Genomic DNA, 23,251 nt, shown 5'->3' on the forward strand with positions numbered 1-23,251 from the left:
AAAACGGGGGCTCCATTTGCGTATAATTTGAAATTAATTCCGTCTTGCTGACGTTTATTTACAATAGTGGAAAAATTGAGGCATACAAAAAAAAAACAGATTTTTAACATTATTTTAAGTTATGTAAATGTTTTTCAGTTAAAAATGACTGTGCCAGAATTTTAAAAATGAATTTAAAGCTTTGAAGCTAGAAATTCAAGTTAGTCCCTCTTTTGAATGTGACTCTGAAATAAGTTGATACAAACTAATATACGAACTTTACTTCCAACTAGTAGAAAAATATTCACCGCAATTTTGAAACTACTTAAATCTTAACTTCAGGCAATTCTGCATCATGCGCGAGAAAGGGCATTGTTGGTCTTTGCATATCATCTAATTGCATACCATCATATTCTGAATAAAAATATCTTATATCGTGGCATAAGCAGCAAAGTAGTACGCAATTGGCGAAATCAAACTAGTTCTGAACTACAAATTTCTTTCAGCAGTTCAGGCTTTCCCTACTGGGTGCATACGCACATAAAGCTACACTCTAGCATATGAGCTAAAAACTATTTAGTGGATTTTTTTTTTCTTGTTTTTTTGCAAGAGAGAAAATCGAGAGTGATTATTTGGGCAAGCCACTAGCAGCGCGCATGCTTGGTATTTTAATGTCAGCTGTTTGACGCCAAATGACTTTATGGAGACCAAGTCGCTTTTGTTGTTATCAGTAAGAGAAATACTTTAGATATTTTAGCGCACGCATTTGTAGAATGGAAAGTATGTATGTAAGTAAGTGTAAAATGTTTTGAAAAAGTCTTTTCTAATAGCGGTCACCCCTCGGCAGGCAAGGGCAAACCTCCGAGTGTATTTCTGCCATGAAAAAGCTCCTAGCAATGAAAAACAATGAAATAAAAAATGTGAGCCGTCATGGGACGCCTGGCAGATGTGAAACATCGTGTGTGTACAAGTAATATGCATAAAAGATAATATTATTACAGGAATTAAATATAGCCTAATGAAAAAATGAAGTATTACGAATTTCTTACAGAAAATGGTAACTTTATTTCATAAACATTTATTTACATGTGATATCAAAATTCGATATTAATATCAAGCCACAATTTAAATATTTTCATCTGTGACTTCAGTAATAGTTATGTTCGATGCTTCCTCTGCCGGTATTACTGCGACGATTGGTCGATGATAACTAAAGTACGTTACAAAAGTATTGGATGAAATATTATCAAGATATCTCACAAATACAGCATCTATTGTTGTTCCATATTTGGTAGTAGATTCTCTTGGATTGTTGTTGATTTGCTGAAATTTTTTGAATTTTCAGGTGGCGCATAATTAATCATCCAGTTTTGTATTTGAAAATTATTAAATAAAATAAAAAAAAAATTAATTAAAAAAATGACTTTGAGTTGTGAAATTTTTTGAATTTTCAGGTGGCGCAAAATTAATCATCTAGTTTCGTATTTAAAAATTATTGAATAAAATTAAAAAAAAATTAAATAAAAAAATGACTTTGAGTGATGAAATTTTTTGACGTTTCTGGTGGCGCAAAATTAATTATCCAGTTTTGTATTTGAAAACTATTCAATAAAATTAAAAAAATATTAAATAAAAAATTGATTTTGAGTGATGGAATTTTTGAATTTTCAGGTGGCGCAAAATTAATCATCCAGTTTTGTATTTGAAAATTATTAAATGAAATTAAAAAAAATTAAATAAAAAAATGACTTTGAGTGATGAAATTTTTTGACGTTTCTGGTGGCGCAAAATTAATTATCCAGTTTTGTATTTGAAAATTATTAAATAAAATTTAAAGAATATTAAATAAAAAAATGATTTTGAGTGATGGAATTTTTGAATTTTCAGGTGGCGCAAAATTAATCATCCAGATTTGTATTTGAAAATTATTAAATAAAATTAAAAAAATAATAAATTAAGAAATTATATTGAGTGATGACTTTTAACCTTTACGCCCACCATTGCTTGTCTGTTTTTATACAGCAGCTCTACACTTCACAAATTTCAATTATGATTGGCGTACTGCACTATTTGTAAGAAATATAAATAATCCGATAGCATGATTAATTTTAAGTCACTTTGTATGGTAATCAAAATGTGTCTTTAAAATATCTCGAATTTGCTATTAAATAAGTTTGCACTTCTCATTTCGAATTAATTAAGCAATAAATTTGGCATTGCAAAATAGTTCCACTTGGTTTAAATAATTGAGTAATGAAACTTCTTTCTGATTTGGCTCTGCTTTCTGTAACCTTTTGATATTTTTCAACTCAAACACTGACCTTCGTCATTTCTTCGCACAGAGAGCGCGCCTCAAAGGTGCCCACTCTAGCCAGCCTTCCAGTTTCCCATGAATTCTCTGTAATCGAATTCCTATTATCTACATAGCAAATTACCGAACACATTCAAAAACACATAACGCACCAACATTTACTAAGCACTCACGAGCATCCAACTTGCCGCTCTTTAGCAACTCTACATTTGTCTCTCTAACATGGCACACATACTAACACACTTTAACCCACATCATTTGTGAGATGTTCCTTTGAAATTGGCTTAGCACTTGTCATACTACTACACATAAAATATATATATGTTTACCTTAGTATAGCGTGGCGACCCGTGGCAAGCGTCGCCACGCCAACGATTCGGTTTACAAGTGAACCTATAGATGTTTCACATCAAAAATCCTTTCTAGTGCAAAGTATCTTGGCATATCCATAGACGAAAAATTAAATTAGAAACGACATATAGAAAATAAACGAAATTAAATCAAAAACAAGTTCAGGCAACTATGCTGGCTGCTGGCTAGAAATTCAAAACTAAGCCTTAACAACAAAGTAAAGATACATAAATCAATAATCTCTCAAATCAATAATATCCACCCTTTGGAAATATGGTATAGAAATCTGGGGCACAGGAAAAAAACCAATATCAAAATAATTCAAAAGACGGAATCTAAAATACTTCGAACAATAAGAAAAGCCGGCTGGACGTAGTCAACAGCGACCTCACTATCAACACAATATATGACACTATTAGAAAATACAGCGACTGAAAGATCATCAAAATGAACAAATGGCCTAAAAATGGAGGAAAATAAAGCGAGGTGTACCGCAGGGTGGTGTCCTTTCACCCTTGCTTTTCAATTTCTATATTTCGAAACTCCCCCAGCCACCAGAGGCAGTCTCCCTGGTCTCATACGCCGACGACTGCACGATAATGGTGTCGGACAATGACATTGATGGCCTATTTACAACTCTCTCCCACTAAATCCACGGCGACCCTTTTCACCACCTGGACAAAGGAAGTCAAGCTGCAACTCAAGGTGAAAGTCGATGATGCACAAATTCCGACGCTAACAACCGCATACAACCGCTATTGCAACTAAAGTACAGAATCGCAACAAGTTTCTCAAGTCGCTTGCCGGCAGCACTTGGGGCAAAGACAAGGAAATGTTGCTGCCTGTTAAGGAGCATAACAAATTGCTCAGGTAGCAGTTTCTGCTAGAGTGTTTCTACAGGCCTCACCTATGCAGACACCTGCTCGAGCCTGAGCCACCTCCCAGGCACATCAGGAGGCATTTTCTCAACTACGCGGACGAGATCTTAGTCAAAACAAACAGTCAGCTACTGGATCGGACAGTGTACAGACAGGCCATAAACGACATTCATCGGGAGACTCTTATCACCTTCTTAAGCTCCCGACCCCCGAATGCCGTTATCGGAGTTCAACCACCACCAATCGCAGACGAAGAGCTCTAACTTCCCCGAGAGTCCCGCGTAACCTTGGCACAATTACGTGCAGGATATTGTAGCAGGTTAAACTCCTACTTATCCAGAATCGACCCCGACATACTAAAGATATGTCCAGCATGTGAAGGCACTCCGAACGACACTAACCACCTTTTCACATGCTCCATTAAACACACTCATCTAACACCCCTCTCCCTCTGGACCCAACCCGTCGAGCAGCTAGTTTCCTGGGCCTACTGTTAGATGAGCTAGACGAAAACGACCGGTGATTACGCTATACTGATAGGGCAAAAGTACTGACACAAAAACAACAACAAATGTCCTAACACAATTGGGGAAAGTATACAAACGCAGATTAAAACGATTAACTCGAACAGAATTCACAAAAAAAAATAAAAAATAAAAAAATAATTATAACCCTTAGTCTGAAGCAAAATTGAATATTTACCTAATATTGGCTAGGGAAGAAATAATTCCAATACTAATTCAAAAGCAATTACGGACATTCTGTCAAAAAAACATTGGGAATGGTTCATTCAAAAAGCGCGCGTTATACATATGTAAATATTTTAAAATTTTTTTTACTGGAATGTTGGTACAACTATCCTCTATAGTGTCACAGAGGCTTAGCGCGATCTGTCAATTAGTTTGTTTTTGGCATTTAATTATATCAGTCAACGGCAGGTGCGCTCTGCGATTTTCACTATGGATAAAAATATCGAACAAAGAATTTGTGCTAAGTCTTGTGTTTTGTAGGGGATTTCGTATGCCGAATCGTTGAAAATGTGGCAGAAAGCCTATGGCGAGTGTGCTTTATCAAAAACACGGGTCTACGAGTGGTATAAGGCTTTTGCAGAGGACCCATAAGTCGTGAAAAATTTGCCCCGATCTGGTCGCCCATTTACGTCTTCAACGGATGAAAACGTCAACGAAATGGTCCTGGAAAACTATCATTTAAGTTAAAGCGAGGTACTTCGTGACCTTAGCGTGTCTCACAAATCAATTCACAACATTTTACACCATCGATGGAGCATGACTCGACTTGTTCCAAGAGCGTTGAATTTCTTTCAAACAATACATCGGAAAAGGTGGCTGAATACATGCTTGAGCAAGTGTATTCGGACCCAACGTTCTTCCAGCGCACCATAACAGGTGATGAAACGTGAGTGTATGAGTTTGACATGCAAACCAGTCAACGGGCGGCTGAATGGCGCTATTCACATGGGCCGAAACCCAAAGAGCCACGTCAAAGTCGGTCAAAAGTGAAAGTCAGGCTATTCGTTTTCTTTGATAATCATAGTGTTGTGCACTCGGAATTCATTCCAAATGGTTCTACGGTAAGCAAAGAATATTATTTGGAAGTTATGCGACGTTTGAGAGAAAATGTGCGTTGGAAACGACCCAGTTTGTGGAAAGAAAACTCATGGACCTTGCACCATGATAACGCGCAGTCTCACGAGGCTCGCATTGTGAACACTTTTTTGAACAAAAACTCGACAAATCACCGTATTGATCGAATAACCACCGTATTCACCGGATTAGGCCCCTGTGACTTTTCCTCCTTTCCTTTCCCAAAACTTAAATTGCCATTCCGCCGACGCCGCTTTGAGTCGTGCTAGAGGCCATTAAGAAGAATTCGCTGATGGAGCTGAAGAAGATCTCTTTAAATATTATATGTTCAAAAGGTGCTTTGGTGACTGGACTAATCGTTGGCTTCGGATGGAGCCTATTTTGAAGATTACAAAATAAGATTTGATGATTAAACAATTATTTCGCGTTTTATTGAACAATGCCCGGTACTTCTTTGACAGAATGTATTGTTCAAGTTTATTAGATTGCAATTTAAAAATAAAACAAGTGTAAGTTTCAAGCTATAAGATTTTCTTATTACTAAGCTAAGTCGGGAGAAATCTCTTCGACTACTTCGACGAGATCCAGCACCAAACATGACTATAACTACTTGATCGGACAGTGAACAGACAGATATTAAACGACATTCTTCGTGAGTCTCTTACCAGCTTTCTAAGCTCCAGACCCCCGAATGCCGTTATTGGAGTCCAACCACCACCTATTGCAGACGAAGAGCTTCAGCTGCCTTGCGAGATCCGCTTAACTTTGGCTCAATTACATTCTAGATATTGTAGCAGGTTAAATTTCTACTTATCCAGAAATGACCTCGACATACTCAATATATATAATATGTGTACGGCATGTGAAGGCCCCCGCACGATACTAGCCACCTATTTATTTATATGCCCACGTAACCCACTCACCTAATACCGCTCTCCCTCTAGACCGACCCAATTCGTCGAAGTTGCACGCTTCATGGACATGTTTCCTAAAAAATGTCGGTAGTTAATGGTGAGCGCCGGAATTGGAAGAAATACATACTACTACAGTCAAAGATATATATTTATACTAGGTTGTTAAATAAGTTTTGCGGTTCGACAGGAAAAATACATATTTATGGCTTAAAGGACACGAGGGAAATGAAATAGCTGATCATCTGGCAAAGAAATGGGCAAAAATGCCCCTAATTGGTCCTAAACCTTTCTGTGAATTTACAAAAGGGCCACATCAACGAAATTCTCAGGTGTGAGGTGAAGAAGTTCGTTGAAAACTGGCGAAACTCTATCGATCAGCGACAAGCGAAACAATTCCTATCAGAGGTATTTCTGATGAGCCACTTTCACTTAGCAGAGTAGACTTAAGACTTTTAACTGATTACTTTACAGGCCACTGTAGCCTGAGATATCACTTAAATGAAATTGGACTCTCTAGACTATCATCTGAAGATTTTGAACATTGGACTCTAGACATTGAAAAATTGAGAAAACATTCTTTGTAAATGCCCTGCATTAGGTAGAAAACGGCTAAAGCACTTTGGTGGTACTGCCATACCTCCATATAAACTATGGAACAATAACCCAGAATGTGCGTAATTTGTAAAAAGCTTTAAAATATAGGGTACCTCGCAGGCTTTGCACAATAGATCTATTTTAGTCGCAGTGCGCAGTAGTCTAATAATAATAATAATAGATTTATACAGGGTCCGGCACTAGAAGTGTAATTGGCTAAATGACAGTCCAGAGTATTGTTTACAAGCGCGCGGAAGCATTTTGCCGAGAGTAAACGCGAAAAAATAAAACCAGTAATGGGTTTCATGTAGTGATGGCATTATATAATATTTGGCTCGTTTCTGGACTGTCTTAGTCGAGGCAAAAGGTGGTCATATCGAGTAAAATTAAATTGATTCTTAATTTTGTATTATTTTCACACATTTTTTACTTTGCATTAAATAAAAGTAAATTTCCAAACTAAATTTATGGCCTTTTTAATTGGTTACACTTTGATTGCCGGACCCTGCACTTTATAAAAATGGTTTAAAACACACTCTATTATTCAGTATAGTATCCCTGAACATCAACTCATTTGTTCCAAGGATATTCCAATTTATGAATTCCAAGTGAGAATTTGGAAGAGTTGCAAAATACGCTTCCACAGCTGACCTCATCATTTGATGAAAAACGTTTTCTACGCATGCATTTTTTTTAAATCTGGAAGCTGATGGAAGATGGCCAAATCTGGTGATGCTCCAACAATTTGAACTTTATTATAATTGGAGCCGAGCTCCTTCTCCTATTTGTTTTGGACGTCGTGATATTTTTCCATGTTTTATGCCACCTCTGAACACCAGATAGTTTTTTATTAGTAGCTTTTTCATGGCAGAAATACAATCGGAGGTGTTGCCATCGCCTGCGGAGAGGCAATCGCTGTTAGAAGAAACCTTTTTCCGTCATTTGGAGCTTTATGCTCAGAGTTTCGTGCTCGGGTACTACCGAATGGTAGTAACGGATCAACCCATTCGGCTATGGCGGCTACAAAGTCGAAAATATTGGGTATGGGAATAAGTTTCCGCCCTCGTCAAAGAGGTGTCGCTGCTGATACTATTTTTGTGTTCGCTCTAGTAATATACTGGTTATTTGAAGGCGTATATGTGAGGTCACGATCGCAGTAGTTAACATTCGCCTGAAGCGTGAAGATCCTTTTTTATTTGACCTCGAAAATGTCTAGGTTCGTCCCTAAGAAAAGAAAAGTGCAGCTGAAATGGGTCGTATAATGATCAACTGGGTAATTGGGTGCCACATAATTGAAGGAGATGAAATCAAGAGACGTTCGGTGATGTGTAAGATGCTTCTCGAACAGCAGAAAAGAAAAGGTTTTCTTGATCGCAGCGTTACTTCCGATGAAAAATTGATCTATTATGATAACCCTAAGCGTCGAAAAAGTTGGAGCCTGCCAGGTGAACCAGGTCCATAGGCAGCGAAAAAAATATTCTTGCTTCAAAGATGTTGTGCATCTGTTGGGATCAGAAGAGTGTCATCTATTATGAACTTCTTAAACCATCCGAAACCATCACTGGCGTTACCGACTGCGGCTAATGCGTTTCAATCGAGCTCCCAAAAAAAAAAAACCGGCCGAAATGGGACGGTAGACATGACAAACTTATTTTGCTGCATGACAACGCCAAGCCACATGTTGCTCAATCTGTCCAGAAATATTTAGAGGGACTGAATTGAAATTGGGAAATCTTGCGCCACCCGCCGTATTTCCTAAACACTGCTCCTTGGGATTACCGGCTGTTCCCACCAATGCAGTCAGCCCTTATTGGAGAGTGGTTCACTTCTTACGAGAGCATCGCAAACTGGCTCAATGAATGGATCAAAAGAACTCGAATTTTACGTCAAAGGAGTCCGTATGCTGCCTGAAAGATGGAGTAAGAGTGTAGCTTCCAAGGGCACGTACTTCACATAATATCCTGTATTATTTAATTGTTCAAATAATTCGTAACTTTGGCTAAGAAAGGACGGCAACTTATGCCCATACCCAATACAATAAATAAAGTTTAGTCCTGATTGAAAGCGGTTTAGGTCTGTCGTACAGGCGCACAGTTCAGACTCCTCTAAGGAGACTCAAAAAATTAAAATAATATGGATAAGTTCGTGCGGTTTTACAACAGATGGCGTAACTTGATTATTATTCCATCGATCCACATTTCCAAACATTCATTGGAGAGCTACTGTCGTAAGGCACAAAAGTCAGTATAAGTTTTTTATTTGAAGCGTAAACAACAATATTTTTACCACACTTGAAAATGTCGAGTTTCGTGCCAAATAATGTGTTTTTGCGGGGAATTCTTTAATATGAAGAAAAAAGCAGCCGAAAGTCATCGTATCTTGGTGGAAGTTTATGGTGAGCATGCTCTAGCTGAGCGAACTTGCCAGAAGTGGTTTGCACGCTTTAAAAGTGGTGATTTTGGCCGCGCCGCCAAAGTTCATGGATACCGAATTGGAGGAATTGCTCGATCAAGATCCGGCTCAAACGCAAGAAGAGGTTGCAAAAACTTTGGGAGTTGATCAATCAACCATTTCCAAACGTTTAAAAGCCATGGGAATGATCCGAAATTCAAATTTCGAAAAAAAACCGCACGAACTTATTCATAGTCCTATTAATTTTTTTTGTAATCCAATACCCAAACAAAATATAATATTATATCATCTAGTTCTAATATTTTTAGTCTCCGTTCAGGATTCTGAACTTTTCCCCTTGTAGGACACGCCTTAATCGTCTCCAATCGAGACTAAAATTTATGTGTGATATATTCGATTATAGTATGTAGTATTGACTTAGGGTTTGAAGTTTAGGAAATCCGATGCAAACATTTTCTTCATATATTTAAGGAATACCCTAATGTTCACAGAAAGTAATTCACATGCAAGTGTCGATGTAATTAGAAAGCAATTAAGAATTGAAGTATGCGTCTTGTAATTTTCATGAATAATTATCTATTAATCTCCTGGAGTAAGTTGTTAAGTGCTTATTGTGGCAGACAAGTTGGCTCAAATGTATTGTGTGTACATACATACATAGATGAACTAAGTATGAAATCACGTGCCAAATTGCTATCTGCTTGTATTAACTTGAAGTTACTTTCACGTTTTTCACGCGCACTTGTCGTCGATTTGGATTTTATTGACTTCAACTTAATTTATTACTCATTTCAAACACATGCAATACTAATGCGACGAAGGTCAATAAGACAATTTGTCATAAAAACGAACAAAGCAAAATATGTTAAATATATTAGTAAGTAGTGATACTCGTATTAATTAAATGCTGCCATGGACTTTTTTGTGACCACCTCTGCCCGCCTACTACACAGAAACTGGGCAGAATATGCGTTAGAAATCGGGTATGAACAAAACGAAAAAAAAAAAAATAGTAAAAAATGAAACAAAAAAAAAAGATACACAATCTGTTCAATAACATTTTTGAAAGTAAATTTAAAAAATTCAAAAAAATATAGTTTGTGTATTGTATTTTCCATATTTTAAATGAATTGTTACTGCTATTATAGACTCCTTACAGTTTTTCAGTTAATCTCGCAGTTGCTCAAGGCCACACAGCACACGGCAAGTGTGTCATAAGCATTGAGCGCAAGGCATCTGAGAGGCTTTGATATTGTCATTCATATGAATGTGTGTGTATATGTGCATACATATTTATAAACAAAACGAAAATGTATTTGCTAATAAAGTTGATTTAAGTTTTGCATTCTCAGTTAATTTCGAAAGCACCAGCAGTGAATGAAGGCCACATTTTCAAGCCGCACAATGAGTAACTTTTATAAGCAGTTAGCAGTGATTAAATATCGAAATAATTTTCGATAATTTTTTTTTTCGTAGCAGTACAGGGTGATTACAATATGTGACTATAAGCCACCCGAAAAAATATTTTCTTTTTGTTCTTTTCCAGATAAAACATGGAGGACTACAACTTAACTCAAGAAAGAAAGTGACATGCAGTTATCGTCAATATAGCGCATTTTACATCAATTTATAAGGTGAACTCCAAAATCAACAAGACTGAGCTAAAATAGAAACAACAGGAGTTTTGTTCTGATAACTTCGAGTTTATTTATTCAAAATAGTCCCCACAGATACACTGTTTTGCGCGATCTAAAAGCTTTTCGAAAGAGTGTTTCTGGTCATTGACCGGAATGTCCTTCAGGATGTCGGTGCAAGCCTTTTGGATGACCACTACGGACGCAAAACATTTCCCTTTCATGACCAAATACAATTTTCCGAATAGGTACAAGTCACAGAGAGCCATATCAGGCGAATACGTTGAGTGATTGATGGTTAAAATGCGATTTCTAGTCAAAAAATCAGTCACAAGAGCGGATCGATGAGATGGTGGAATATAATGCAGTATTCAGGGAGAATTCGACGAATGCAATGCAACAAACGCTTCAAAACGCCAAGATAGAAAATTGCATTGACGGTTTGGCCCGCTGTTATGAATTTCTTGTGGACAATTCCCTTGGAATCGTAAAAATAAATTAGCATCGACTTGATTTTTGACTTCTCCAAACGCGAGTTTTTGGATGGTGGCTCGTCTGGGGCCTTCCATTCAGCACTTTGACGCTTAGATTTAGGTTCATGATGGACACACTACGTTTCATCACCAGTTACAATATTGTAAAGGAGGTCCTCGTCTTTTCTCGCCTCTTTAATGAGGTCTTTCTAATTTTTGAATTCTGAGCATTTTTTGGTCCTCACTTAATTTGTGCGGAATGAAACGTGCACAGACCTTTCGTAAGCCCAAATGATTACTTAAAATTCGATAAATCGATGGTTTTTTTTGGAGATATTCAACTCCGATTCCATGAATTTCTATGACGATTTCGGTTCTTTTTTGATAAATTCACGAACAATTTCCATGGGGTTTTCGGTGATTACTGATTTTGGGCGGCCCGTATGTTCATTGTCATTTACATTTGTATGTCCTCACAACCATCTCGGAAACGTGCAAACCACTTATGAACTCTGCCACGAGATGGACAATCATCGTGAACATTTTACCGATTTTTAAAAAAAAATTTGATATTAGCTCTTTGTGCGAAACTCATTTTTGTACCGATGACACAAGCATACTGACACTTTAGACGCAATAACTTCGCCCCCACTGAACCGAATATCACCAAGCTTTCACTGGAAGTCAGCGAGGGATGTAACTTCCAACGCACTAACTCATTAAAAAGGTGGCGAAATTAAAAACATTTTTATGACGCCAGTGTCTTGTTTATTTTGGACTTCACCTTGTAGAAATCTCTAATTTTGTCGAGTTTCATAAGGATCGCCATGAATTGAAAGCATCAGGCGGCAATGCAGCAGCTGCTGCAAAACACAAAAACACGAGAAACGTTCTGTCACTATCCTATCTGCCGAATTTATTCAACAAGTGTAAGCGATCATTGACAAGGACCCTCTGCGGGTGCAAAGCTCTGCAGCAGGGGGCGACGTAGTCGCGTATTCACTCACGGGTGGTGCGCAGGCCAGAGCACCTCCGAGTGTGGCACCAGCCATTGCAAGAATTGCATTGGACAGCTGTCAAGTTCCGAGGAACTCTGGTCTGACACACGGAACAGACTGTGCTGGGGAGCAAGAGCTGCTGGTTTGTCCTCGCACTGGGATAGAAGCAGGAGGGTTGTGGGCCAGTAGGGGAGTTGTGTTGCGCCTGAGAGATCCTCGCCGTTAAGGTATGGTTAGTGGTGGCAGTTTGACGTGCCGGCACTGATGACGGTATCGCCGTTCAGGCAGGAGCCGCCTGATGGCGGAAGCAATACGTGGCTACATAAATTGTGGTCCACTCCCTGTGAGTCTTAAGGCCTGAACAGGTCTTAAGATGCAGCATCCGTTGCACTTAACCGAGGTGGAGTTCGGGTGGAACTGTTTGTGGCAGATACAACAGTAAAATACCTCTGGTCCAGGCTTGGTTCGATGCCAGCTCTGAAGAGAAGTATTTGGAGCAAACGTGCTGCAAGGGATTGCTCCTGTAACGAAAAATTGGGGGTGGGATACGTTACACTAGACAGGGCTAGTTTACTGGGGCAGTAGCCCTTGGTCGGGAAAACCCCGAGTCATTCCGGTAACGTAGAACCGGCTGCCATGGGAATGACAGGGACAATATTCTGGATTAGTAGTGTACGCGGTGACAGCCCATACATCTTTCAGCAAGACTCTGCTCCTCTACTTCTTCGCACAAAGCGATGACGACAAAAAATTGAATGGCTGAAAATTTCCATGACCATGACCCTCTCACTCCATAGACCTTAATCCGCAGCGTGAAACCAATAAGCATCCTCATAAAGCCATTTCTTCTCTGAAGGCTGCAATTAATACCGTTAGGGTCAATATGATTTAGGAGCATTTCATCGTTTCTGTTTAGTGTAAATGTTTGTATTTTGTTTTTCAAAACAAAAGCTTATTAGTTTTACTCTCAACTTGTCCTCAAATACCGTACGCACCCTGTATCTGATGCATAAAATATGTTTTTTTTTTTTCCTGCTACTGAAAAGTTTTAGAGCTTTATGCTGTTTCTGAATGGCTCGTGCATCTTACATACAGTAGGAACTCGATCTCTTGCGGTGGACACAAGTACTGAGTTATTTTTTCATACAAATCAAAATGGTTTTTTTACTGATAGCCGTCCAAGTTTATTTGTTTTCATTACATTAATGAAATATACTTTAAAACGATAAGTTTCATTTGAAATCAAAATTTTAAGTTTTCGATTTTGGTGTGTATTGTACATCGTTTAAGCAAGCATTGTTCTGCTCTGCCCAAAGCATATGGTATATTGCAACACGTCGTTAGTTCCTCGCCGACTGCTTCAACGTCTGCATGACAGTACTTTTCACTTCAAGCTGTGAAAAAATCCATTGCGCGATTTTAGATTGGCAGACTTGCTGCAATTGTTCTACTTCCCGAAGCAACGTTGCAATGAATTGACTATTGGATGCATTATCCGCTATTTGTAATCATAGGAGTGATATTGTTACACTCTCAGTCAAAAAGTTTCTGAAACGATGACTGAATCGAAGTTGTAGTAGGAGCATTTCATGCGCTAGCTAAAAAGCATATTGCATTTTTCAAGTCGATATTTCACAGTGACTCATTTTGGTAAGCCTTATAACGTTTTGATCCATGAGCTGTATTAGAGCCGTACAGTTTGGTGGAAATCGCATTACCGATATTTGACCGTCGTAGCTCTTTACCTCGTCTTCTTAGGGTTGTCATGGAACATTATCAATAAGAATAAGTGATTTTTCGGAAGGTTTTGCGCACGGAGGAGCTCTTTAACTGTTTATTTAAGAAATGTTTGATTAATACAGCAAACAGCTGGAATAAATGTTCTGTGAAACCATTATTCAAATAAAGCTAAGGACATCCAAGCACTTCCTTTGTAGGTAGACAACAGGCATACCAGTAACATTTTTTAGTGAACGCGGATTCGCCGATTTTTTAATAACCATAATTTTTAAATACCTTATATCTTCCACCAGCATTTGCAGAAGCAAGGAACTTTATTCTCTTCGTACTGATTTTATACCCCGGAGCCAAGGTTTCGTTTTGAGCGTACAAGGGATGTGTCAGGTAAGAGCTTCCAAAATAAGTCAGATTCATCGGCATTGTATATTTGCTCTTTTGTCAAGCTTAACTCTTTGCCGTGCTTTAACGAGTCTGATTCGTGATGAAAATTTTGGTTCAACATGAATATGACGAATCAGGCTCGTGAATAGATAGTCGGATCCAACATAAACATCACGAGTCGGGGTCGTGATTGAATGCTAGTTTCTATCTGTACGTCACCACGCGTTGACGGGTAATACTTGGGCCCGAGTTTTGTCGAGCTAAATGGCACGGCAAGGGGTTAAATCCATAACTGTTTTGTTATTATAAATTTGTCCAAAAATGGGTTGATGGAGTCACTCTTATTTGATAATTTTTTTCCGCAAATATTTAGCTATCGTATTTCATGCTTCATGGTTGGTGCGTGACTACCAATCGGGAGTGCGTAAGTTTGAATCTCCGTTCATGAAACAGTAAACTGATGAAACATTTTTTTTCTAATTACCAGAATGACATCGACGATATCTTTCTAACGTCGCTCAGTACTTGCGCAATGAAAAACAAAAATTGTGTCGCAAGAATCGAGTTTCTACCTTACATGTGTGTACATATTTAAGTATTTGCAGCTCTTTTCACGGCAAAAATGCATTTGGCGAGAATAAAGTTTGCATCGTTTTCTGAGTAGGTGAAATTGAAAACACGAACTTCGAATTATTGGCCGATGGCCACGCGCAACCACAATCGAATACCTTGGCGGTATATTGCGGCATTTTTTATAAATTTTGATTGAAGATAACTCAATGATAAACTCATGAATATAAAAAACCAAAAACAAAATAAACAATAAAGAGTAAATATTGAAAAATAAAAAAACTCCAAGCTTTAAGTTCCAAGCGACACAAATCTCATTTTTCAGCTTTTGAAATATAAATAAAAGTGAATGTATTTTTACAACTACACTGCAAGTACTCAGAAAAATATTTTTTTAGAAATTAATTTAAAATTAAATAAATAAAATTGAAAAGCATGCCGAATACATTTGAGAACTAAGCATCTGGACAAAATGAGGTACATAAAAACAAAAAAAAAGGTACAAAATGTAAAAATTCTTAAAACTGCCTTTTAAATATATTTTTGTTTTATACATACATACATCTGTATGCATATAGTTTATACATATACAGTGTAACCGCTTTTAACGGATACCTTTATTAGCAGTGCACTTCCTTTGAGCGGAACTTTCTCCTATACGAAGTCTAATGAGTCGGAAGCAGTTTCCTTCCCTTGAGTGGACACTTCTCTTAGACGGACAAAAGCTTTCTGACGGTGGGTGTCCGGCCAAGGGAGGTTTCACTACTTTTCAAAACTAGAATAAACAAGAAAATAATTAAACTTCAAATGTGCGCACATCAAAATAGCTGGTTCACATATCAAAGTCGCTATTTTTCAACTGAACTTCAGTACAAAGAAAAAGAAAATAAAATAGAAAGAAAATAAAATAGAAAGTGTTTTATTAAAAGTGATCATATTTTTAATTTTTATCATTAGCGCAGGTAAGTACAAAAATTAAAAAAACAAAATATTTTTTAAAGCTTTTGCGACTACTGAAAAATGTCGCTTTAAAACTGCTAAGCTTTACTTCCATATTTTTGGATTTCTTATAAAAAATTGTGCCTGAGCGTTAAGTTCTGCGGCTCGCACGATCTTTCTCAGCACCAAGTTAAAGAAGTCACACGACAGCGAGTCACCCTGTCTAAACCTAGTTTGGTATCAACGGGTCGGAGAGGTCCTTCCCAATTCTGACGATGCTGCTGATTTTGGGAAACGCCATTTTGCATAGCCGTATTAGTTTTGCGAGGATACCAAATTCAGACATGGCGGCATACAGGCAACTCCTTTTCGGGTTGTTGAATGCAGCTTTGAAATCGACAAAAAGATGATGAGTGTCGATTCTCTTTCGATAAGGATTTTCCAAGACTTGGCATATTGTGAATATTTGGTCGATGGTGGATTATCCATGTCTAAAGCCACACTGATAAGGTCCAATCAGCAAGTTGACGGTGGGCTTCAGCCTTTCACACAATACGCTCGCTAGAACCTCCTTAAAGGCGATATTTAGAATACTAATCCCGCGGTAATTAGCACAGATTGCAGAATAACCCTTGCTATGGATTGGACAGGGCACACTTAAACTCCAATCGGCAGGTACGGTTTCATCCGACCATATTTTGTATGAGAGCTGATGCATGTACCTTACTAGCTCCTCGCCGCCATGTTTGAATAGCTCAACCGGTAGTCTGTCAGCTTCCGCTGCGTTGTTGTTCTTTAGGCGCGTTATCGGTATTCTCACCTCGTCATGGTCGAGTAGCGGAACGACTGTCCCGCCTTCAACAGTTTGGGTATCGGGATCTTCGCATTCTCTGTGGCATTTGGCAGTTGGCACTATTAAGCAGGTTTGAGAAGTGTTTTGCTCCAAGCATACTCTGGATGTCAGTCACCAGATCGCCGTCTTTGTTATTACAGCAAAACACCCTGGTCTTGAAACCTCCTGTAAGCCGTCCAAATTTCTGGCAGTATTTTGAACTCAATGCTGCTCGATTGCTCCTGCATGTGGGATTGGTCAGCAGCGCTCTCTGAGAGCAGAAATGAGAGTCGAGTGGCGAGTCTTCTGGCTGCCTATTGCGATTGCAGCTTTCCGATGTCGAATATTGTTTGTGTAGTTTGATATACGTGGTACAGAGCCGTGTGCGTATTTTGGCTGCAACAAAATAATGACCTGACAATACAAGCGTGTCTTCCATGAATCGATCTCGTTTCGCGCTTTTCGGTCAAGAGTATTGGTGTATTTTGTTTATCCTGGAATCTGATGGTACAGCCTACAATGTTTCGGGCCGCGGCAAAGTCAATCAGTCTCTGTCAGTTACCGGATGTTTCATTGTGCAGGCTGAATTTCCCGACTGTGGGGCCAATAACTCCCTTCCTACCCACCCTGGTATTAAAATCACCAAGCACAATTTTTAAGTCGTGGCGGGGGCAGAGCTCATAGAAACGTTCCAGGCGCTCATAGAGGCAATCATTGATCGCATCGCCCTTCTCTTCCGCCGGAGTATGGGAGCGAGTTGTTGAAAAGTCTCGCTTTGATGTAGTTAATTGCGAGACGCTCGTCCCCTGGATTAAAGGAAGGTACCTGGTGACGACGTCTCTCAACCACTATAAATCCAACTTCGAATTTACGCTCCTTTACATGGCAGCTGTAGTAGACGTCGCATGGTCCAATGTTCTTCTTGCCTTGGCCCGTCCCTCGCTATTACGAGGACATCAAGGAGCCACGCAAAGGCATTTTCCCCATTAAGGAATCGGACATTCCAGGAGCAAGCGCTCAAATCATAATCCTTAGTTCGTTTGCAGGATTGCCATTAGAGTTAGGCAGTTCTCATCCAAGGCTTTGTTTTGTTTCTCATTGGGGGATGATATTTTTAGGTGGCGGGTCCCAAACCCAGCGCATAGCCAGATATCCTGGGTTACTTCGCCTTCTCACATTAGCTCGGAAGTTGTGAGCTGCTTGGACCATATGCAGAAGAATCGTTCTGACCACTCGAAAGCGAATGGGAATTAGGAATTTTCATCACATGAAACCATCCTCCGGCGGCTTCGTTGGCTGGGTCATATCATCCGAATGGATACAAACGCTCCAACACTGAAAGTATTCGATGTGGTACCAGAGGAAGCGGAAGGCGCCCTCTGCGTTAGAAAGATCAGGTGGAAAAGAAATTGGCTTCACTTGGAGTTTCCAAGAAACGACTGGCGCGCTTTGTTAAACTTGACCTTAAGCGGTTATTGCGCTAATCAAGAAGAAGAAGAAGAAGAAGGCGGAAGCAAAGAAAAAATTCATTTAAAACAAATTAACGTGAATAATTTAAGATACACTTAACTACTTAATTATACCTGAACAGTCTTTGTAAACTAGAAAATTTAAATAATTTTTTTTAATGAAACTCAATTTCGTTAGTTTTCGTAAATAGCTTTCTTAATTTTTTACACATTTGTTTCGATTCGCAAAATTTACAATAATAAAAGTGAAGCAAATTTTTTTTAACGAAATCGTTGGTTCTTAAAATACCGAAATATCTCGTTGGTTCTTAAATACCGTGAATTTCCAATCTATTTCTTATTTTGTTTCATTTAATTGAATTGAAAAAATATTCTTCCCACATTTTTGGTGGCGACTGAGTTCAGGGGACAACTGATCCCAAGGCGCATTCATTAAAGGTGGTGGCACTAGACCAACATCACTGTTCTGTGCGTTTGATTGTCAAAGCAAAGTATTGAGCAACTAGAAAACAAATAATAAATTCGCCTTGGAAAAATTCGCGAAAGGAAAAAAAAACAACCCAGCTGATTTACTGAAGCTGAAGCTATTAATTTCAAAAGAGTGAACACTGCTCCTCCAACGCGCCTTTTTATATTAAAAATTGACTCCCAAAATATGTCATTACAGAAGTTAAAAACATGAATGTTACGTAATGCGCACCATTACTCATTAACTAACTGTAATTGTTTATTGCGTATTTCATTTGTTAAAGGACTATGAATGAAATATATTGTAGTTTATTCGCTCATAACCTGAAATTACAGAAAAATTGTATGTAATTTGTACCACAAAGTTATTTGGAAAACCCTGTAAGATTGTCTAAAAAATGGTAAATTGTAGTTAAAACTGTGAATTTTGGCAACATTGCTTATATTTCTCTCAGCTGGAACTTGGAACGTCTTTTCTCGACTTTTCTCTCTACTTTTCTCAAATCTAAAAGTTTTATAATTCGAATAACTTCTGACCGATTGATTTGAAATTTTGGCCGCACATTCGCAATTACGATAGATGGATTTTTGCAATATATTCGTATGATGCAGGTTTTTTTTTGTAATTTTCTATTAAACCTGTTCAAAGGTCACGGGAATGCTAAACAGATTAATGGCAAACATGGGTGGATTAACACAGAGCAGTGCTTTTGTTTTATGAAATTCACAGTTAAAACCTTGAATTTTGGCAACAGTGCTTATGACGCTCTGGTGAAACACGAAACAGCTTCATTTCCGAACAACTTTTTTCAAGTCTACCAGACTCACAAATTATTTAAATTTAGGCGTTTTTAAATTTTAGCCGCGTATTCACAATTACAAGAAAGTATGAAAGTATAGGTGGATTTCTGGAACGGTTGTTTTCATGTTATATAAAATTTTGAAACGAGTTTTTGTTTTTTTGAAAAATTTTAGTTGTTTTATTAATTATTTTAAATTATTAAAAAACTTTCTGTTACCTAAAATTAAAAATTGCCGACGCTGCTGGTCTTACCGTGCACTCTTCGAAAAAAGGATGCGCCGAAAAAATCCTATAGAGCCGCCATTTCATTTTACTCGTATGTGTATTACTTTGAAAGTAATTTATTTAGTTTATGAAATGTACAATAAAGAACCCTTTCAGAATTTAATTTATATTATTTTGAAAGAAAATAATTCACTTAGTTCATGAAATGTGCAATAAAGAACATTTTCAGAATTCTGACTCATTGCAAAAAAAAATTCCGCTTATTTTTTCCGCTGCTACAGTGACCTAATCGCTTAAAATATTTTTAATTGGTTTTTAAAATAACTTAAATTGATTTAAAACATATTAAAATATATTTAAGTGATTAGGGTACTGTAGTGGAAAAAATCAGCATATTGTGGAAACTTTTTTCAATGATAAAGAGAAATGAGTCAGAATTCTGAAGAGAAAGCATACCCTCGAAGTTTTCTATTGAATATAATATATTACAATATTTTCCAACAACGTGTTTAAGTACTCACCCGTTACCATCGTAGCCTCTGACCGCATTCTTATCCGCACAAATTGAGCTTGAATTGCCCATAATTGCCGTCTCACACCAAAGCACTCCTCACTCGCTGGCGAATAAAAGGGAAATGAATTCAAGCACGCAATACCACCGCTGGCGTAAGGACACTTTTTGTTTAAAACTTTTTTAAGTTTAGATGCGTTCGATCGATAAATGAGCAACAGTGCGCTTTTATTCTTTTGGAATAAGAGAAGCAATTACAAAATAATGGAAGTACTGAAAAATTAATAAGACAATTGAAGTTGGTGTCAATGTCGGACGCTGCTGATTGGTTGAATTAAGAATTTCAAAAGTTATTGGAAGGAGACGAAAAGTGTAAAAAACCAACTACTTTATATATGTATATATTAAATAGTTATGAAGGAGAAGAGGAAGTAAGAATGGAATTGAAATGTAATTTAAGGTTAGTGAAGTATTTTTCGTTCAATTAGAAAGTCACAAACACTAAATTTTTCTTTTTGCTAATTTTTTTACTAACTGTTTTTTACTTATAAAACACTCTCATTAATTGTTAACCGATGATTTTGCTGTTTTTAGCAAACACATTTGAAAACGACTAATTTTTCATTAACTCACTTTTTTCACACCTCGCACTTAACACGCACAACACTTACAGCAAGTAAGAAAAAACAACAATAAAATTGAGGTTCAAGGTTGACAATTAGAATAAAACAGTTATATGGGAAAATATACTGGAGTGATGATGAAAAAAATCTTTACACCGCTGCACTTCACAGCAATAATGACCGATTCGTTGGAATTCACAAAACGCTTTGACGTTTGTCGTCGTTCAAGTCGAATGCGTTGATGGTTGGAAACGAGAAAAGCACGCAACATAAAGGCTAAAATGCAAACAAAAAAAAACAACACAAGAAAAACTGAATAAGCAATGAAAATTTCAATTTGAAGCATAGCTTATAACAAAATTGTAAACCAACATACAAACATACACACAAAAATTGTTAACTAACATACACACATACAAACAAATGTTGGCATGCGCTATGTTGAACTATTTACATTATAATAGCACTTGTTGCGAAAATTTGTGTTTAATCGAGCGAGTAGCAAAATTTATATAAGTAAATACATTTGTACACACACATATGCATACATATATATAAATGTATTTATGTGCGTTAAAAGCTACTGACCGCGCTCTAACTCGTTTAATAATGTTTTAAGACTGAATTCATTCAAGTTTTTGTGTTCGTTCATCGGACGCAAGCAGTGAAAAAGCAGCTAAACAGAACATGGATATAATTCAAAAGAAAACATTAATCAAAGCATAGTTGGCAACGCTAACAAAAAAATAACATTTTCAAAACAAGAACAATCACCTGTAGGTGCAGGCTGCGCTGAATTAAAGCACGCGTGCCGTGCAGTAAATTTTCTGGCATATATGTACGAGTGTACAATAATAATACAATTATACAATAATAATACAATTTTTTAATAAAAAAAAGTTATTTTGAGTGATGGAAATCTTTATTTTGCTTTATACGTTTTAGTAAATAAAAAAAAAAAATATTTATTAAATTTAAACATTTTAAAAATAAAAAAAATATTTTTTAATAAAAAAAAGTTATTGTGAGTGATGGAAATCTTTATTTTGCTTTATACGCTTGTAAAAGGATGTTTAGATGCACATGGGGTCTCTCATCCGCACTTTTTTTTTTTGTTTTTTCCGGGACGACGCCCGTGAAACTCTCATGTGTACTGCTATACCGGCATAGCAGTATGCCCGACTTGTAGCCGCACACCTACGTACTATCTACCGCTCTCCCCGCGGAACAGTCTAAAAAAGGTATTACTTCACGGGGCTGGTTAGCTCATAGGCTGCTGGTTATTCGGTTATATGCGCGCAAATTCGCTTTCATTTATCATCCGATTTCAGCATAAAATCTATGTATAATATTTTTTCCGTTTACTATATTACAGGTTTCGGGAGCATAACGTGGGTATTGAAGCAAGACCTGATCAGCGTCTCTGCCCTCCCCGTGCAGATTGAGCAGTTTGTGAACTGTCATGGCCGAATCTAAGGAGGTATCATCGAAATACCACGTGCCCTCAAAGGAATTGGATTAGATGGAAGTTTGTTTCCCCATGGTTCCTTTCTAAGCACGTCGTAAGAATGGGTCCATCTACCTTTCGGTGATCTGTTCCACCGGTCTTGCCAGTGGGCGATCAAACGACGCAATTCTTCTTCTGCAATATTTTTACGACTTGCTCCACCGTCGGGTACGCATAGCTTTAAATACACGCTCTGCATTTCTTTCGCCAAAGTGTCTACGGGGACTAGACTGGCTATAACGAAGCCGAAATTGTGCGGAAGCGCTTAATCGATAGACGGTTTGTGTGGAGCCCGTTTCTCCAGAAGTCCCTTGTGGGCATCATCACAAGTCCTTGGAGATTCATATAAAATCAATCGGACAAGAGAAATTAGTTTTACTAATAGATAATCTGGTACCTCATCGAAGCTTATTTTTTCCAAATTAACAATATGGCGGCCTTAGGAAATATTTTTCAGATTTTCGAGAAAATAAACGAAAATTAATTGTTTAAAAAAAAAACATCGACACTTTTGAAAAAAATCCTTCGATCAGGCACGAGTTTTTTTTGTTTTTCAAAATCAGTATAAATTTTATTGAAATATACCAAGCGGTTTTTAAGTTACAGTGATTGCCAGTTCAAAAAACATAGTTTTGAGAAAAACGCATTTAAAGTTTTGCGCCGAGTGCCGGAGTGCCCTTTGTTAATTGTTGAAAAACTCGAAAAGTATTTGTCGGATTCACTTAAAATTTTCACACAATATTTTCAAGATATTAAACTTTAAGAAAATGCTAAAAAATCTAATTTATTGAAAATTTTGACTTCCCCTAACCCCGTACGAAAAGCAGCAAAGCTTGTAATATATAGACGCAACAATTAACTGCGCAATAAACTTCTACATGGATAGCCAGGAAATGTAATGAGCCGGCTACAAAAATAACCCTATGCTACTGTCGGGCTCTCTCGAAATCTAGACTATGCTACCTGGGTGCTCTCAGTTTTGAAATACTAAATTCTATTTCTAAACCGGAGGTGGAATGACTCCTAATTTTCGCTA

General features: G+C 37.6%; 1 protein-coding gene across 3 annotated transcripts in view; it reads right to left on the reverse strand.

The window, feature by feature from the left end:
* The window catches only part of LOC129236146 (NADP-dependent malic enzyme-like), a 74,863-nt gene extending 53,947 nt beyond the window's left edge, over positions 1 to 20,916 (reverse strand). The window contains exons 1-2 of one of the 3 annotated variants that reach the window (XM_054870375.1): positions 20,719 to 20,916; positions 20,096 to 20,318 (exon numbers count right to left, since the gene is read on the reverse strand). In XM_054870375.1, the coding sequence (XP_054726350.1) occupies positions 20,096 to 20,157 (62 nt within the window). In that variant the 5' untranslated portion in view covers positions 20,158 to 20,318; positions 20,719 to 20,916. Of the gene's footprint in view, positions 1 to 20,095; positions 20,421 to 20,718 lie in introns of those variants that run through there. The other 2 variants (XM_054870373.1, XM_054870374.1) reach the window with 2 other exon arrangements.
* Positions 20,917 to 23,251: the final 2,335 nt, after the last annotated feature.

The sequence above is a fragment of the Anastrepha obliqua genome, chromosome 1 (genome assembly GCF_027943255.1).
Source record: "Anastrepha obliqua isolate idAnaObli1 chromosome 1, idAnaObli1_1.0, whole genome shotgun sequence".
Taxonomy (NCBI): domain Eukaryota; kingdom Metazoa; phylum Arthropoda; class Insecta; order Diptera; family Tephritidae; genus Anastrepha; species Anastrepha obliqua.